Below are 18,719 nucleotides of genomic sequence, written 5' to 3' on the forward strand. Positions count from 1 at the left end.
AATTGAACTTCAAATGAATAAAAGGAAAACTAATCAAATCTTTCAGTGTGAGTTTGTGACAGCGTTTAGTTGTTTGCTATAGGTTTTGACAAAGCAGCACATGACAGGTCTACACAAACAATGCTGTTTCAGCAGATACTAGGTGCTTGGGAATCTAGCAGCGTGACACCAATTGCAAGTGAAGTGTGAATGACATAAAAGCTAATTAAACGTCCCATATTGCTGTGGCGTGACAGCGTTACTTTCAGAACGGCTGATTAACTGAAATATTATAACGGCTTCTGTATAGTGGAAGAAGATGCTTTCAGAAATCGATTGATCTATTTACGTATGTGGCTTATTCAGAGATGATAGCCTTAGTTTAATTGCCTTTTTAGAAGAAAATGCCATCACAATGTGAAAGATAACAAGATCAAAGAGGCATTCAATTTTCAGTCATTGTAATGTAGGCACAGTCAAGTTGATTATATTTAAAGGGCTTTTAACAGAATAGGTTTGTCACAAAGTGCTTTCCCAGAGCAGCTGAGCAGAAGCATCCCCTTGCTTTTCAGCTTTAATGGTGCCTAATAAGCTGTAGGAGTTTGACCTGCAGTTATTGTAGTGCATCCACCACTTCAGCTGCATCAACACGTCTGCATGACAGCTCAGTATTTCAGGTGTCCTGGCTTCAGCTCCACTGCAAGCAGAAGGCACTGATCTAATTTTAAGACTAAATCTGTGTTTTCCTTTTTAGCTAAAAATCCTCACTCAACCTCTTTGCTGATGTGATTTTGTGAAACAGAGCCAGTGCTGTTGCACATCTCTGCAGGAAGCGCACTAGCAGTAACATGATATTAGATGTGATATGGTGAAGTAAAGAAATAGCTTGATGGGAAAAAAAACCCAAAACACACACAGAACTTTAGCTGTCATCTTCTTTTCAAGTGAATACTAAATATCAGGAATGAAAGGGTGGATTCTAATTGGTTAATTAGTTAAAAATATATCAGTGAGTCCAGCTGAACCTGTTTTTCTCACACAAAAATCTGGGCACAAAGCCACCATAATTCACGTTTCATGGCGATCCATTGCAAATGGTAACTGAGACGGAAAGGAGGTCACGAGAGAGTTAGCCGTGTGAGTGACTGAGAGGGATTTTCATCAGTTGCACAACAACAGAGGGGGGTATTAGGCCTTGGCAGAGAGCTGCTACCAACTGTTGGTCTGCTACAACAGAAATGAAAGAAGCTGCTTTGAGTGTGAAGAGCTTACTTTAATTATCAGACAGTGGAGTCAACAGTATGGCTCACTGTGCCTCGCTCTCACTCTCACTCATATATCGTGAGCAGGCAGATACCTTCTAACACAGAGCGCAAGCAAAAAGCTACGCATATGTTTTTTACACCATTTTCTGAGTGCAGCACATGTAGGCTCTAATATTTGAGCGAACTGAAACCACATGAATTCTGAGTCCAGCAGCTTAACATTTCAGAGAGCGATTTATGCAGATGAGAGACAACTTTAGAATAAAAGGTGATATGAATCATTCTAAGTGGACAAGGAATTGTAGTATAAATGAGTAGGCAAGCGAATTAAAAGATCAGAAAGTGCCAAATGGTAAGCTCAATGCTATGTGGGAATAGAAGCACATGTGCTTCCGAGAGAACTTGGAGGTGTCAATCCTTCATCTGGACAACTGCACATCTTGAGTTAAGATAGTCATTAGTACTTCTATGCTAACATAATGGGGAAATACTAGGAGGTTTGAAAGTTACAAATTATGATTATTGTATAACGTGTAATGTGATTTTCTTCCTTTTAGTATAATGTATCTCTAAAAAACTCTTTCCATACCATAACACATAATTGGGTGATCCTTTATGGGATTATATAAAAGATCTACTATGTCAAAAACCAAGAGCCTCTGAGATGGTATGCACTCAAATCTCAACGAAATCTAAAATGAAAAGCACTATTACTCAAACAGCATGAAAAAAACCCTAACTCTTGCCATCGATCCTTCAAGAATGAAGAGCTCCTTTTATTTAATGCTTTGGGAATATTTTACTGCAGACGGTTCTGTTATAATAAATCTAAGAACTTTTGAAAGAATCATTTTGCAAGAGTGAGAAATATTTTCAAATGATGGGTATGTGGACTGGACGTGTAGATTTTCAAAAGCTTTAAAAACTTGAATGATGCAGTCCTCGCCAATCTTAATAGTCACAGGCATGCATTACCCATGAAGCACTAGCCTCTAACACCTGGCTCCAGGAAGATGCCCTGGTTTCCCTAATACAAGCAGATCTTTCAAAAGACTCAGATCCAAGAAGGGCTGTGAATCACTCTTATCTGTAACGTGAAACCAATTTACCCTGTTATACCCTATAAGGAGCTTTTATCCCTACACAGAAAAGCTGCCAGGACCAAAGGTCTGTAAATCACTGGATTAAACTTTTACAGTGAAGCAGGCACCAAAGAAAATGTTGACTGCCCCTTTCACCTCACTATGCATTTACACTTTGATACTGTCTGCTGTGAAGAGCATCATTTTATTTCTAAAGTTCAAAACCATAAAATACCCCTGTCACAATAAAAAAAAACAAAGAAAAGCAAAGAGCAAAGCAAAGAATTACTGTCTCACTGTGACAGCTTGATGTTGTCCCTTTTCTTAGCTTTGCATTAATAAATAATGTTAACAATAACAATATTAATAATAATGAGTTGTTTAAAGAGACACCCTCCCACTGTGTTTGGCATATTCCAGGTAATACACTCAAGACAAAAACACTTCCACAAAGAAATTTAATAATAGCTCCTTTGGCAAGTGTCCTTTCTCCTCTGTCTCCCAGGTGCATCTCAGGAACATCAATTGACCAGACTCAACTGATTTCCAGTGTTTAAAGCTCGGATTAGTGACTGGCTGGTCATCCTTTCATACAAGCGACCCAATACATGGAAAATGTGCACTGTGACAGAGGTAAACAGTCGCACAAACCCTCACAGCTCCATGCTACGCTGTTAGCACGAAAGTGAACGAAGAAACAAAGTTTGCAAATGCACATGGACAGTTTAATCAAGCTAACAAAGGAAAAGTGGCTAACACTAAAGCTATCGAGAGCTCAGAATCAGCCACAAGCCAGCAGCGAACAGTAAAAGATGAAAGCTGCCACGAATAAAAATTCTAGAGTCAAGAGAAGAACTTAGCTTTGAAGCATTTAGAATAAAAAGTGAAGAGAAAGGGTCAATGTCCTGTTACCTGGTGAAGTTATAAACATATTGGAAAATGATGTGTGACAGAATCTGGTTTTTGTTGTATAAATCTGATGCACCTGCTTTTGATCGGTAAGGTAAAATATGTCAGGTAAAGGCAGGTGTACAGCAATTCATTTTCAGATCCTTATTTATGTTGCTTTTCAGTAGGATAACAATATATTGTCAGTTGTGAGAGTGAGAGAGGATCCTGTAAGTTATTTGGGGGAAATTGTTAATTTTAATAATGTCTTTGTTATGAAAAAGTTTCCACAGAGAAAAAGTTGAGTTTTGTTCATATATGCTGTCAGTTACTGTTTCTTAGAAATAAAACTGAAATCAGCGAAATTGGTATAGGCAAGTCACACTAAGAGTATATTTGAAATCAGCCAAGAACATTTTGTAATCAGTGCATGTTTAGTACAACTCCAAGAGCTAAGTTTAATCCTTTGTTCCAAACAGGAACTGGCCCAAACACAAGACTACTAAACAACCAAGCCACATGTCATAAAACTCTGTAGAGAGAAGCAACATGGCCCAAAGCAGAACCTATATAGTTCTGTTGTAGTTCTAGATCACTTTCTTTGAATTTTGTTTAGGTATGGGCATAAAATTTCAGCTTATACTTTAACCACATTAACCGCACAAGGTGCCAACACTGAAGAGTGCCATCAAAAATAAAATTAATCCACTGCGCATTTCAGTAACTCAGATGCCAAGAGTGAAGCCAGGAAAACTTGTTTGCTCACAACATTTGGAAGAAGAAAATTATATACTCCTAATGAAGCCCTGCAGGCAGTTTGTCTGCACTGCTTTCTCCCTTTGCCGAAAACGTTGGGCTTTATTACCTGGCAGGCTTTTAATGTGCACAAAAAAGGAATGTAACACCCTAAGGTAAAACCCAAAAACGCTAAATATGGTCACTTCAACACAGCATATGGCAAATCAGCAAGAGATGTTTTTGTGACAGTGGAGGTGTATGTCTTCATACCCTTTAAAGTGACAAAAATAAGAACTATATTTAACAAGTGTTTTTCCAGGACAGTTACACACACACACACACACACACACACACACACACACACACACGCACGCACGCACGCACGCACGCACACACACACCGACATATCTAAAACAGTTGTAGGATTTATAGCAAACTCAAACTTTCTGGCTTCCTCTGAAAAACTCTTGCACCACACCACTATCTGGAGGTTCAATAGCTGACTGCAGAGCTGCTCTGTATGCATGTCATGTGTAAAACTGCTAAAAAAAACAGGAGCCAAATTAACTACTTATACTGTGTATCCACTGAAATGTTTTTTGGAGCAGTGCTAAAGTCGATCTTTGCCCTGTTTGATTTATGTACCCCTTAGGTGTGGAGGTGGGCAGGGAGTGAGGGATGTCTTTGAGTGCCACTTACATGAATGCAGCAAAACTTCCCTCTGCACTTTAATGTAGTTGAAGTAGGCAAGGGAATTCTTGTGGTGGGAAGTAACTGGACCAAGGGCTAAACAGACTCATCTCTGGTTATCACATTGATTTTTTTGATCTCTCTCATACTACCTTCCTCTCTGTTTTTATGCCCCTCTCTGGCTCAGAGATTCTTCTGGAGTGCTGTGAACTCCTCTTCTCAGTGGGAAACTGTGAGATCTTCAGGCTGAGAGCTTTTAAAAGCCCTGTGATTGCAGACCAACCCAGGGCTAGGTATTCCCCTAAGACTGAAATTGTTGCCATGGAAACACCCACTGTTGGCCCTGGGCTGGAACAAAATAATGCACACATGAGGTGGAAAGAGAGTGCCTGAGCAGGTAATCCATTTGACAACACAATGCTCAAACATGCCAACCCTCTATGATGCTTATGTTTCATGCAAACCTGACTCGCAGTAGGTACTACTGGCAGCATTTGAGTCTTCAGATGCTTACCATACCCAGCTGACAGAGAGAATATTTTTATTGCACCTCCAAGGTGCTGGAATATCAGTGCAGCTTATTGGATCTCAAAGCGTGAGCAACGAGGATATCTCTGTAGGCAGAGTGCAAAACTCATAAGGAATGCAAACAAACATATTGATCACTTTGATTACCTTCATTGTCCTTAAGGGTAAAGTTGGGATTAACTGGTAGCTGGCTTGGTGAAGCAAAGGAAAACCGCTGTCCGTTGGCAAAGTCATCCTTATCCACTGCTGTGACAGTCTGGATCACCTGTTGTTCACAAGACAAAGGATAAATCACGTTCCAGCGACGACACCTGCAACATTTAATTATCTGCCACACACTAACTCTGCACAGAGGACAAGGAGCTGATTTAGTTTCTCTAGCATGTCTTGTGATTTGTTGATCATAATTAGTCACAGTCAAGAGTGCCTCTGACCTCCAGCCAAATGCTCATGTAACTATTTTTTCTTTACTTGTGTGCGGTGCTCGAAGGAGACTATCTAGTTGTGACACTTGCATCTGAGAGCTTTTGGCTTGTGCAAGGGGGAGCTGGAATCTAACAATGAAAGACGTGCTCTCGGGGCAACCTTACTGCCACTTCTGTCAGATTACTACGCTTAATTGGTAAAAGACATAGTGAGAGCGAGGAGAGATTGTGAGGAGAGAAAACAATGACCTGATACCCTCTGTCACCGAGAAAAAGTTTAAATGTGAGATTAGGGGCATTTTTTTTCTTCTTCTCCTGGTGCACTTGCTCAAGCCTCTGTCCTTTGTGTCTATTTGTACTTATGTGGATGTCATGCTTGACAGAGTGGCTGAGTGGAGCAGAGCTCTCTTTCTTCTAAGGGCTCAAAAGCTAAGTTCTAATTGTTGTCGTTTTAATCAGTGTGAGAAAAAACAGACACATGCTAAAAAGATCATTCTTAAAACTCAGTGGGATGTTTGCAAACAAGATGGAGCTATACAATTTGCTGTCAGCATGAAAATGTCTGCATGGTTTGATAGCGGGTGCAAATTTGTCTTCCATTAATCCATTGTTTGGCAGATAGTGACAATCAGCTCTTATTGTAGGCATCTTTTGGGCTGAACATGCCCAGTGATCTTTGATCTAATTAGTAAATTAGTTTAGTGTAAATAAATAAATAAATCCTACATGTCACAATGTCAAATTATACACCAGAACAGCCCAGTGACTGCTGAAGTGAGAATTCACACTGAATTTGTTGCATTGAAAGAGTCACCTATAAAACTAAACAGCCCATCTTGAAAAGTGTTATCATCCCTACTTTTAAAAGTTGTACATGTACACTGCTTGACCACCACCTAATGTAAGGTTTATGCCACAGCTGCACTAAATTAAAAGTACTTCTAATTACTAAACTCGTGCTTCATGTTTATGTAATGATTAATCCACCAGTATGTGCAAGCTCTTTAATTTAAATTACATTTCTAATGCTAAGATGTAATTATTGTTGCCATTCATGGATTTTCAAATATACAGTTTTACAAAAAAAGCCAAAAAATAGTAAAGAACATTATTACATTTTCAATTATTATTGCTATAATCCCTAAACAGAAAACAAGTGTCTTAATAGCTGAATGTAATTTTTAATTTTCAACATGTTTCTAAAATATTTGTGTTTTGTTATTGGTCTAATAAATGTGTTAAACACACGAGGTCACTTATACAAAAGTCAAGCATTTTTACTCCTTTAGCAATTGGCCAGTATTGCTGTAACAGTAACTCATTTTTTTATTCTAACCATGGGACACCTCAAGCTTTAAAAAAAATCAGCTTAAACTTAAATGTACCGTAAAAGGCAAAAACGTGCTCAGTTAGTAAAAAAGAACTATATAAGAACCAGTTCCCAACCATTTAGTGTGTACCACTAAATATAACGTATATATATAACTAAATATAGGTGTGATAAAATGTTACTTCTTTATTGGCAAGAGGTATTGTGTCAAAATTTTGATTGTCATCTTCCAACAAATTAAAAAGAAAAAAATCGAATTGCTGTGGTATTAAAAAGAAATACAAACATATTCTAAAACATTAATGAGAAGCTCAGTTTTTAAATGCATTGTCTTCTGAATAGTGGTATCCTGCTGTCTCATTCGGTGCATTATAATACTTACCAGTTAATCCCGTGAGCCAAGAACCCTCAGGCAACAATGTAACCTTAATACAAATTTAATACAAACTTTCATTCGAACTTTTCTTCAAACTTTTCTTCCAACAGCTCAAAACTATTAAAAATGTATTTAGTTGTGTCTTCCTAGTCTTTACTTCATCATCCTTTGCCGAACCAGCCTTTCAGCCATTTTCCATGCTGCTGATCGCGCTGTATCTCAAAAACCTTCTTAATTTGAATGAATCAAAGACTACTGAGCGCAAATTGGAATGAGCTTCGATTTAGAGCTGTCATGGTTTGCTGCTGAGATACTCATTTTGAATGAGGGATGATTAAGCAGCTCTCTCCAGTGCCTTCGCAGTCTCTTATTGCTCAGCTCTCGGTGAGCAACCCGAACTGCTGAGGGAAACAACAGTTCGGTGCAGAATTCATGTAGCCAGGGAAATGACTGTGCTTAATGGACAGCGCTCAACACTTTACTTCTGAGGTGTTTTTGACTTGAAGGAATGTTTTAATGTTTGAAGTCAGAGATGTAGAGGGAAAAAAACCAAAAAACGGAAATAGGTGTTTTTGTGTTTTTCTAGGCGAGTCCCTGACACTTACCTGTCCCGGTCTTGAGCTCTCACAGACAATAACTTCCTCATCTGTTGCTATTTCTGGTGGATTGTCATTCACATCGAGGACCTGAACAGTTACAGGAACGTGACTGAGAAGGCTGGGATTGTCTGAAGCAGAGAAAGAAAAGAAAAAGAGACAAAAAAGATAAAAGCCAAGCGTGAACCTTAATAGCAAAGTGAAACATTCAACATTTCAAACTAGGGCATGGTGTGCTCTTCCTGTTAGATTGTTTATGGGTTTTGTCTGTCGGTTTGTCCTTATAAAAGCACTGAGGGGTGCAATGCTGCACAAATCAACTTTGTTTATTAAAATTGATATAATCATGGCATTTTTTTCAGTTGTAGTTCTTGGTTATAATACATAACCCATCTTACATGCAAAATATTCACTTTGAAAGATTAAAAAAAATATACTCAATGGTTAATTTTTAAAGTCAATTTAGTGAAACATTTTTTTACTATCTGTGTAATGTGAAGAAAATTAGTATTTACAGGATGTTACAGGTCCAAGACTGCAACATTGTCTAAGAAAAAGGCTTTTATGACCTACGAAGACCACCTGAAACAGCATCAGTACTAAGCAAAAAAAAAAAAAAAAAAAAAAAACAGGGCTAAATGTACTGTTATAATGCAAGTGTCTGAAAATGGCAGATTGAGCTACTCTTATGACTGGGAGTATACAGGTCACATGTAATTTTTCTCTGGCCCCACAGCAAGGGCCCTTGAGCAATCTAGTTAACCTCAGCAGCCTGCAGCCCCTCTGTCACTGACAGAAGAGTTGTTTTGTAGCTTCCAGGTGCGAGTATGTTTTACATTATGAGTGTACCAGAACAGTGCTGAAAAATAGCATGCTTCCTCAGCAGAACCTTCAGTGAAAGAAAAAGATATATATATATATATATATATATATATATATATATATATATATATATATATATATATATATATATATATATATATATACACACACACACACAAAGTTAACGCAGGTGTTCATGTCTTTGATTTAAATGAATGCTCCTGCATCTTTACTTACTTTATCTTGTGCAGCATTTTTTTCACCACTAATTGAAGATTTGACTTTGCACCAATGGTATTCCAAGACAATATGTCCACCATAAACTACCAATTTAAACCCCCAAACACTAAAATGTTATTTTATCATACGTTCATCCTCTAATTCACTTTCTCAGTTTGGACAGTCCATCTATTCCCACGCCTTTTCAGGATAAAATCTCTACAGGATGGTTCGCAGTGAACTGTTTGGTGCTTTGTCTCGATGACACTGTCCTTGCTCATTCAAAGAGGTAAAAATTTATCATTCTGCCTTTTGACAGTGTCTTGGCATGTAACTGTATCCTTGAATACTAAAGAGAAGTTAAAAGAAACATTAGCATTCAGAATCCCACTCGCCTGGCAAGAGATTTGCCTAATTGTGATTACAAATTATCCAAGTTACCTGATAGCAATTGGAGTTAGAGGGGCATGTATTGATTTAATTAATTTTCACTGCAGGAAAGGACACTGAAACAATTGAGACTAATTTGATTTTTTTAGTTAATTATAAGAAAAAATTATACTGCACATTCTAATCAATATGCAAATATTATCCTTCACTGTTGTTTTCTCAAGTCTTCAGACTGTTAATTCCATTACTTACACTGGACTGTTTAAATCTGTTGATTATTTTTGTATTGCTGTTAATAATCCCATTTAGGCATCTTGGTGCACTGAGTTAAACGTGGATAAAATATAAACAGTCCACAGACTGCACACCTTTTTTGGTTAACTACAAAACTTTAATTACTTGACTTTAAGCAGTTTTCTTAATAATGATTAGAAAAATATTTTCCCTTTTTATTTACCATTCAAATTACATTAGATTTTTGCAGCATAGCTCAAATAACACACATTTATGGTCTGTATTTCAAAATAAGAGGAATATAAGATTTTATATATTTAGAAGTTGGTACACCTGTGAGCCATAATATGATTTTATTAACTAGTTTTCAATCGAAGACCTGGGTAGACCTGGGTAGAACAAGTATATTTGTTTGTATTCCAAACATTTAATATAGAAAATTAAATAACTGCTACAAATCTGCAGCAATGAAAGTGTCCATTAACATACACTGTACTGATGCACCTTCAAATATGATTATCTACATGCATTTTTTGCTCAGTAGATAAATGGAAACTGTTCAGTGCAGATTCATGTGCTCATTCCTTTTGGAACCTTTTATTTTGGTGATATTGATTTGGACTCCAATTTTACCCTCTGTCTGAGTATATGATCCCCGCAGGGTGTCTTGTTATCTGGTGGGAGAGCATTTAAGAAAAAAACAAACTCGGGGTAGAACTACAGCACACACCTATTTTGTAATTCTGCTTTTTGAATCATCTTGCTGTCATGACACAGAACTCAACCATAGTTTGAATGTGATTCTGATTTATAATGTCTCTTATTAGCTTGAGGCAAAACAAAACAAGAGTGGAAAGATTGATCAATCTCTTGAGTGCCTCTTTCAACCGAATGCATTACAGCATTTTCAAGTGTTTATGACTGTTCAGTTCATTATGTGCAGTGCATCTCCCAATTTGCTTATTTACATTTAACAAACAGTACATTTAATTTTTATGGATTTATAAAACAAAAAAAATCCACTTTGTTAAATACTATAACTGTAAAATTAAAGTTTAATTAACTACCTGAAATTGTAGGGCTACAAGAAAAGGCAAGTTGTTACTTCATATAAGCTTTGTTAAGATGAAGCACAGCTGGTATCACCACTACCCACTCATGAACATTCACATAAGAGTAAACAGATGTACCAGTGGCATTACATTTACTTACTCTTGTAAACATTTTGTATACGGAAAGCAACCTGGATACCTACCAACCTCCGAGGCCATAACAGTGATGTTGTGCCAAGGCATATCTTCCCTGTCCAGGGGCAGTGTTGTATATATAACTCCACTGTATTCGTCGACTCTGAAATAATTTATACCTTCCTCTTTTCTGTCCAAGAAGTATCTATTGAAAGAAAAACAAGATTGCATTTGATGTTATGTATACATTTGGAATGTGCAGTACAAACCCACAGCGAAACCCTCTGTTAGAGATGTCAGTGTTGTCAGGATAAGGATATCTACACACTGTTCTTTACATTGAGATGTCAGAAAGTTTTTGAAATGCTAATATCTTATTGTATTCTAGGAAATTCAAAATGCTAAACAGACTTGAGCATAAATGACAATCACTCTTCACATGGCCAAAAGTCTGAACGCACCCCTCACTTTTATTTTGCCAGTAAAAAGGTGAATAAGAACAGCAATTTATTTATTGTGCATTCATACATAGAAATACATTGAATAAGGCAAAACCCAGAGTTTGTCCAATTCTACAAGTCTCCCAGTTCTACCAAGCTTGAAGTAAATATTTGGTACGACCACCTTTATATTTCATGTTTGTTCGTTTTTTTCTATCCAGGTATGTTTGTTTAGAACCATTGTTGTGTTGAGAAATGACACCATTGCCAGTCAAATCTTCTGCATGGAAGATCAAAATCTGAAAGTATATGTTTTCATTGATTCCATCAATTCTGACAAGACCCCCAACATCACAGGCTGAAAGACAGGCCCAAACCATGACAGAACCTCTCCCGTGTAAAAGGAGGTCACCGTTGAGCCTCTGTCCTTACCTCAGTCTATTCTTCCTGTTTCCCTTGTCTCTTTGGAAAGCCTTTTCCTATTTCTTGAGCCTAGAGAACTATTGGTCAAGATCACTTTAAAAAATTATAAACATTACAAGAAAGTCTTGGAAACAAAGCATAAAGAAATAAACACTAATTTGTTAAACACTAATCTAACATTTCAGTATTTCATTAACACTACGCCACAGCAACGTGTTTATCAACAACCTAAAATCTCTAAAAGTGCCATTCTGTACTAATTTTGTTCTTCGTTTCCTATTTTGTGTGTAGAATACTTTTAATGTATAATAAAGAATTATAAAACTTTAAGTATTTACTTAACTTACCTAAATTGCATAAATTTAAATGGCTCGTAAGACACATTAAAACAAAACAAAAATATATGAGGTCAAATCACAAAAATCAAAACTGCATCTGTTTTTAATAGGTAGTCTTGTTTTCCATCCCTTTACCATTCTCTGTGCTGCTGCTACTTTTGGATAATTCTTATTTAGTCCTGTCCTGACCACTTGCACATTTGAGAAGCTTGCTGGATCTCACCCAATGTGACAAGACAGCAATTCTTCAACTTTAATGCCACATTGAGGAAGAGGACAAACTTGCAGGGAGCCTAATCTGGTGAGTACAGCAGGTGGCATGGAAAGATTGTTTCGGCAAGGCCGAAAAGCTCTTGTATTTTCATTGCCTTCTGCTATGGTAAACAATGGCCCACACCGCATGTTGTGCTCTTCCCAGATGCCTTAGGACATTACAGCTGTACCCTGTTTTAACAATCTGACCTCAGGGGATGAATTCCCTGTGCACAACTCTGTATTTGGAAGAAATAATGATGCTCATGGTCAGTTCCTGACCTTGTGTGCCACCTTTAGGCTTAGCCTCCACATTCATTCATGGAAAACAAATAAAAAAGAAAAACAAGAAAAGAAACAAGTCTGGTGTCAGAGTCCTGGAGCTTTTATTACCAGTGATTATTCTAGAATCGTGACATTAAGGGGTTAGTCTCACACACTGTTTGCTCTAGATGTTCATTGAGGTGAAATTGCAAATGCACAAGGGTAAGTGGCTAGAAAAATCTAAAATCTGCAGGAACATGTGAAGCGGTCCAGAGTTGCACAAGGAACAGACATTTCATAAAGAGGAGATCAGCAAAATTTTAATTAATTGATACCAAACCTGATGGAATTCCTCCGGTCATACAAAAAATAACTAAAATAAGACGACATAAATAAACTCTTTTAAAGTTGGTTCCTCAAGTTTGCATCATTTTTCCAACACAATCTTGATAATGTGATTAGGAGATTAAAAAAACAAAACAAAACTCTTGGAAGCTCCTTTAGACCCACAGATGACAATACACAACCACCATCACTGAGCGATACTGGTCAAGCGTACACCAATCCATCCATCTATTTTCTGGTTATCCAATTCAAAATCACCAGGGCGTGGAGTCTATCCCTGCTGCATCTTTGTATGTAATTCTTTTAGTATCCTTTTCAGTACCAAGTTATAGAAGCCTCAGGATATTATGCAAGGGCATTGTGTTTTGACCCTGGCTTAAAGTTTACCAAGCCAGAGTCAAAACACTATGCAATAAATATCTATTTGTTTTTGTTTATGTCCATTTTATGGACAAAAAAACCAAAAAAAAAAAAAGAAGTAAAACAAAACCCCGAATTAATAAGATTTAGTAAAGCACAACAAGAACAAACTGACACACTGACGTGACTGAAGTGGAGAGGCAGCGTGAGCCAAAGGAGACATATTTATGCTCCTGTGATTTTCAAAGCCTGGTACCTCCACTAAAGCACATGAATAGAATAATCCCTACAGCTTTTAAATGGACTTTAGGTCTTGACAGAATGTTCTGAAAATACACATTTCTAAGTCAAGAGCAATTATCTTCAATATTTAATAATAACAAAAGGCAGTGTTCTCCTGGCAATGTTTACACTCTTGTAATGGCTTTCTAGCGACAGTGTTATCAAACTGAATGCAAAGGAGTCTGTGGAATACAAAGCAGAAATGAGCTCCAGTGCTTCTCAAGAGTTCAAGCACAAAGTGAGCATTGACTACGTATTCCCTAATTTATCTCTTAATGACCTATTTATACCTTTAATCCAGCATTCATTCTCCTGTGCAATATACCCTTAAGTCGACAATTTTCAATCGACATGAGAGGTAGAAATGCAGTGGGTTTACTGATGCCAGGATTGCATTTATTGAATATTTGAGCTCAGATTGCCAGTGTTCCTGGAACCTGCATGTTGTCATGATTTATTTAATATTTTCAGGCTCATAAGAGCATGACATCCTTTCAGCTGTAAAAGTAAAGGTCTTCAGAAGAAAAACCTATAGTTTGATGGCATGTCAGATAACCACAGTGAAACGTACACAATGCACAACACTAAAAATATGTTTTGTTCTACTTTTTTTTATTATAAACTGCCAATTGTTTAACTAAGCATTTAACCTAAGATTTTAATTTATACACAGTGTTTAAAATGGTAAAACACTATAATAATTATAATGGTAGACTTTAGTGGTATTTCACTGTTTCCCGTCTTACTTTAATGAGTCTGTTTGATACTACAATTGATGCAGTCAGTTAATACTGGCTGAAGATGGGAGTCTGTGCTGTGAGTAATGGTAACTAGGCCAAAAAACTTTTCAAAACTATTCCTAATAAATATGATAATGTATAAGAGCAATCAGAGGTAAAGACCTCTGGAAAACTCATTTGATTATTCAGATGTCAATTTCAAACCATTTCCCAACATTTCAAATGTCACTTCAATCACATATTTATTTCATTGCATGCATGGGCAGACTTCTGATGATCAAAGAGAGGCAAACACTGCTGAATTTTACATTCTGATGCAGACACAAGAAGCAGAGGCACACTTGTTTAGCTTTCAGTGTTCAAGTGGATGTTATCAAAATACTTCCTGCTGCCTTCTTCTTTACGTGATGAACAGCGCAAGTAATGTACTGCGGGAATGGACCAGGTATTCCTCTAGGAACGCAAGGAAAAGTCTTTCATATGTAGATTACCTTTTTGTTTACTACACATCTTTCACAGCTTGTCAAGATTAATACATGAATCAGAAAAACAAATCTTCACCCTATGTTTTCCAGACATTTCAAACTGTACAACATTCATCAAGGACGACGAAGCTCACCTCATGCAAAACAGACTTAATTAGAGATGCTGTGATAGGGGGTTTTATGGCTGATTACCGTAATTGTCGGGCTATAAGCCGCTACTTTTTGCACAAGCTTTGAACCCTGCGGCTTTTAGTCAGGTGCGGCTTTTCTATGGATTGTCCATGATTTTTGTGATATCGTAAGACGATTTGTTTTGTTTGTTCCGCTGTTGTACGGCACTACGTTGCCTGGCGGAAGGATCGGGGTTCAAGAGTGGTATGTTAGTCACATGTCCGTCCGCCAGGCAACGTAGTGCCGTACGAAGTAGCGCGAAAAACAAACTTCAAAGTAGCGCTACGCATTCAGCAGGAGGCGTGGATGACGAGCGGCGATAAACTTGCGAAAAGCAAGTTATGCCCAACTCCACCGGTGGATTCTGACAGCGTGGAAAAGTGTGAAAACATCCACGATCACCAACGGATTTTGAAGGGCTGGACTGCTGCATGATGGAGAGGAGGACACCGCCACGGCCCTTCTGAGGGTGTTCGACTCTGACACTGACAACGAGGATTTCTTTGGTTTTGAAAGTGACAACGAAGGAGAGAAGCGGAGAGTGGATGACGAAGCCATCCTGAGCCTGTTCGTTTCCGACACTGGAGAAGAGGACTTTGGTGGTTTTAGAGCGCAGGAAGAAGAGAAAGATGGTGAATGACTGACTTTTCTTCTTGTTAAAGCCGTGTCGCTGCACCTGAGCCTAAAAGGTAGGCCGAATCTATTTTTCTGGTGTGCTGTAGGTTACTGTTATGTACTACATGTGCAAATATGTACCCATAACTTGTTTTTCAAAATATTAATAAAAGGGGTGTGTCTCCAAACAGCCATCTCTTTCCTGACAATTCCCTTTGTGCATATTCTCTTACATATGATAAGTCAACATTGAAACACCTGCGGCTTTTAGTCAGGTGCGGCTAATGTATGTACAAAACAGGATTTCCCCCTGATTTTAGCTTGTGCGGCTAATATTCAGGTGCGCTTTGTAGTCCGGGAAATACGGTAAGTTAACGGGTGTCATATCTGTGTGGTGCGACTGACACCAATACAGCAAGTCATAATATTATCCAAAAGAAACGTTGAAAAATGAATAGAATAATGGACAGAAAGAAATCTTTTTTTTTACCACTCCAATGTGAAAAGGAATTTAGTATCCCAATTAAAACCATAATGCTGTTTGAAACCAACTCCAAAATGTAAGTTTAAAAAACAATATATAGTTTCTTTTCTACAATAGACCAGCTTCACAGCTTTGAAAATACTCTTCAAACCTGGACTTGATTATTTTTGGTATTTTTAAGACCCTCTTGATCATATAACCATCATTTATATGTAGAGTTGTGAAATCTGAACTAACAAGGAGAAAAGTAAAGACTAATGATTGCATACTTTTAAATTCGTGAAACCTTTACTTTGTCTGTGACAACAAAAATGCCAAACAGTTGATTAATTAGTCTTGGTTTGATTAATCTTGACCTGTGTGCTTTGGTCTAGATGTGAAAAATAAGGCAGAATAATGATTAATGAGCTGAATCATATAATATATTTCATATATTATGTTGAGCTCCGGATACAATGCCAGGTACCTCAAACAAACCTCTGCATACAGTTGGTTTTGATATTATTCCAAAAAAAAAACTTCTGACTGGTTATTCATCTTTGCTGGAAAAGAAGCAGAAAAATCCCAACATAGACTTAATAAAATGGAAAGAAATCCAAACTGTTTCTAAATTAAATATCCTTTCTGGCATTAAAATTCTGAGTGAAGTTTCAAAGGTATGAAGAACACACCCTGCCTAAATAGACAGTGTAGCTTGAGCAGCACATTAGCAGGGCAGCAGCTGTCATGTACCTTGCACTCACAATTATAGCAACATCTCTGGTGCTCCATCTAAGTCAACACAGGAAGCATTCAGGCAGAGTATGAAAGGAAAAATCCTGTATTTTTAAACCTCCACCCTCCATTTCTTAACTTTTGGCTTCTGCATTATTAAAAGCGACAAAAATATTTAGAATTTTTTCAGTATTGGCAACTACAAAACAGTCGTGATACAATGCCATGGGCCAACTGTCCACTTAGTAAAAATGGTTATAGCTGCCAACAATAGGTTTTGATTGTAATATAACAAAAGTCTCACTAAGAGAGACATGCCAACCTAAAACTAAGGTGAGTGCGAGTTAGAGAGAGCAGACAATGTGGCGTAACAATACTGTACATAGTAAATATATGCTTTCTATATATAAATATAGAAAGGTTAGATTAAAACAATAATAATAATAATGGCTTGAGGTTTGGGCAGCAGAGTGATCTAGTGGTTTGGATTTATGTCTCAAAGCAAGAAGGGACATTTGCACATCCTCCCAGTGTCTGGGTGGATTCTCTCCAGGTACTCCAGCTTTCTCCCACAGACATGACTGTTAGGTTAAATGATTATTCTAAACTGGCCATAGTTGTGAATGTGAGAGTGATTGGTGACCAGTCCAGGGTGTATCCAGTGCCATGCCCTACAGCAGCTTCAGCCCAACCATGACCCTGAACTGGATAAGTGGATGAAGACTGATGGGCTTGGGGTTTAAGCATTTCCACATTGTAAGTGCCTTTTAGGGAGCAGTAACTTATTGAATTTACGTGTATGTAAATGCTCTGGTATGTGCACATTTCATTGCAGTTAATTAGAAGGAATAAATAAAAATGCATGAAATTGTCAGAAGTAAACCTGTTGTGATTTTAGTGTTTTCTTTCATATTCGTATTTCTGTCATGTTATTGATGTGATTAGAGTCAGTGCACGTAATTTCTTGCTTCTGACAGTTTTTTCTACTCTTGGGTGTATGATGTCAGTGTGTATTTATATCTAATATTGTCACAACTTGGCCACCTGCTTTTCAAGCCTTTCATTTACTAGGACCAGCCAGTGAGAAGGTTTTTAAAGGGCCACTGTCCTTATTGGAATAACAGCTTGTTTTAGATAGTGTATAAACATCATAAATTCCTTTTCAAATTACCATCCAAGCAAGTGAGTAGTAAAGATAAGGAGATGGACAAACAATTCGTGGCTTTCTTTGCTCAGTAGTGGACTCATTCCAAGCATTTTTGCCCCTTTGATTAATTTTAGACGGAAAAATAGATCCCAGGATGTATGTAGATATAAATAAGCCTCAAGCATAATGTGGCTCCTGTGAGGTAATAAAAATACATAATAAAGTCTTTGGCTCATGTTTACAGTTGTTATAGCATGAGTAAAAGTTTTCATTAGCTTTGTCCTTGAAGTTGATGCGTTGAGCATCATTTGAAGCCGGCCACAATGGATATGGAAATGGAAAGTACACTTGCTATTGGTCACTGTCCTGCAGAAAAAAAGGTGTGTAATAAATTCTGTGGCCTTCACCACCTCCACCCATTTCCATGGGACACCTTATAGACATCAACTACATACCTGCAGCTGTACATTTACTGAAATTCTCCTGCTGGTTATTTGCTAGACTGCTCCTTCAGTAGCTGTTGGAGTGTGACACCCTGACCAATGTGCAAATAAGACTCTTCTTGTGCCCAAGTTTCCACTCATCTATTAGTCAAACTTTAAAATCCACACACCCTAAAAACCTTGCTATGTTAAATGAAAACAAATAAATAAATAAAGCTCTCCATGGTTAAAGGACCTTAATATTAAACAGAGATGTTTGCTGCTGTGAGATTCAGAAAGCATCATACACCAACTGGGCCTAAAATGCCTGCAAAAAGGAACATGTATTTTAATTTGTTGAAGTGAAAGGTCAAATCGATGTTGACTGATAAAATTTGCTTCTGCTTCGGGGAAAGCTGTGACATACTTCAACATTTGAGGTCACCACTTTCGTTTGCTTAAGCTGTGTAGGAGGTGACTAGCAGAGA

At 37.6% G+C, this 18,719-nt stretch overlaps 1 protein-coding gene across 2 annotated transcripts in view; it reads right to left on the minus strand.

Moving 5' to 3' along the window:
• The window catches only part of LOC147322264 (cadherin-18), a 194,028-nt gene that overhangs the window by 14,308 nt on the left and 161,001 nt on the right, over positions 1–18,719 (minus strand). For both annotated transcript variants that reach the window (XM_086306746.1, XM_086306744.1), the window contains exons 8-10: positions 10,818–10,954; positions 7,907–8,028; positions 5,318–5,435 (exon numbers count right to left, since the gene is read on the minus strand). In XM_086306746.1, the coding sequence (XP_086162872.1) occupies positions 5,318–5,435; positions 7,907–8,028; positions 10,818–10,954 (377 nt within the window). The remainder of the gene's footprint in view (positions 1–5,317; positions 5,436–7,906; positions 8,029–10,817; positions 10,955–18,719) is intronic.

The sequence above is a fragment of the Aulonocara sp. 'chitande type north' Nkhata Bay genome, linkage group LG9 (genome assembly GCF_057382095.1).
Source record: "Aulonocara sp. 'chitande type north' Nkhata Bay isolate Kocher_YH1m ecotype deep benthic linkage group LG9, A_spYH_male_GT1.1, whole genome shotgun sequence".
Lineage (NCBI taxonomy): Eukaryota > Metazoa > Chordata > Actinopteri > Cichliformes > Cichlidae > Aulonocara > Aulonocara sp. 'chitande type north' Nkhata Bay.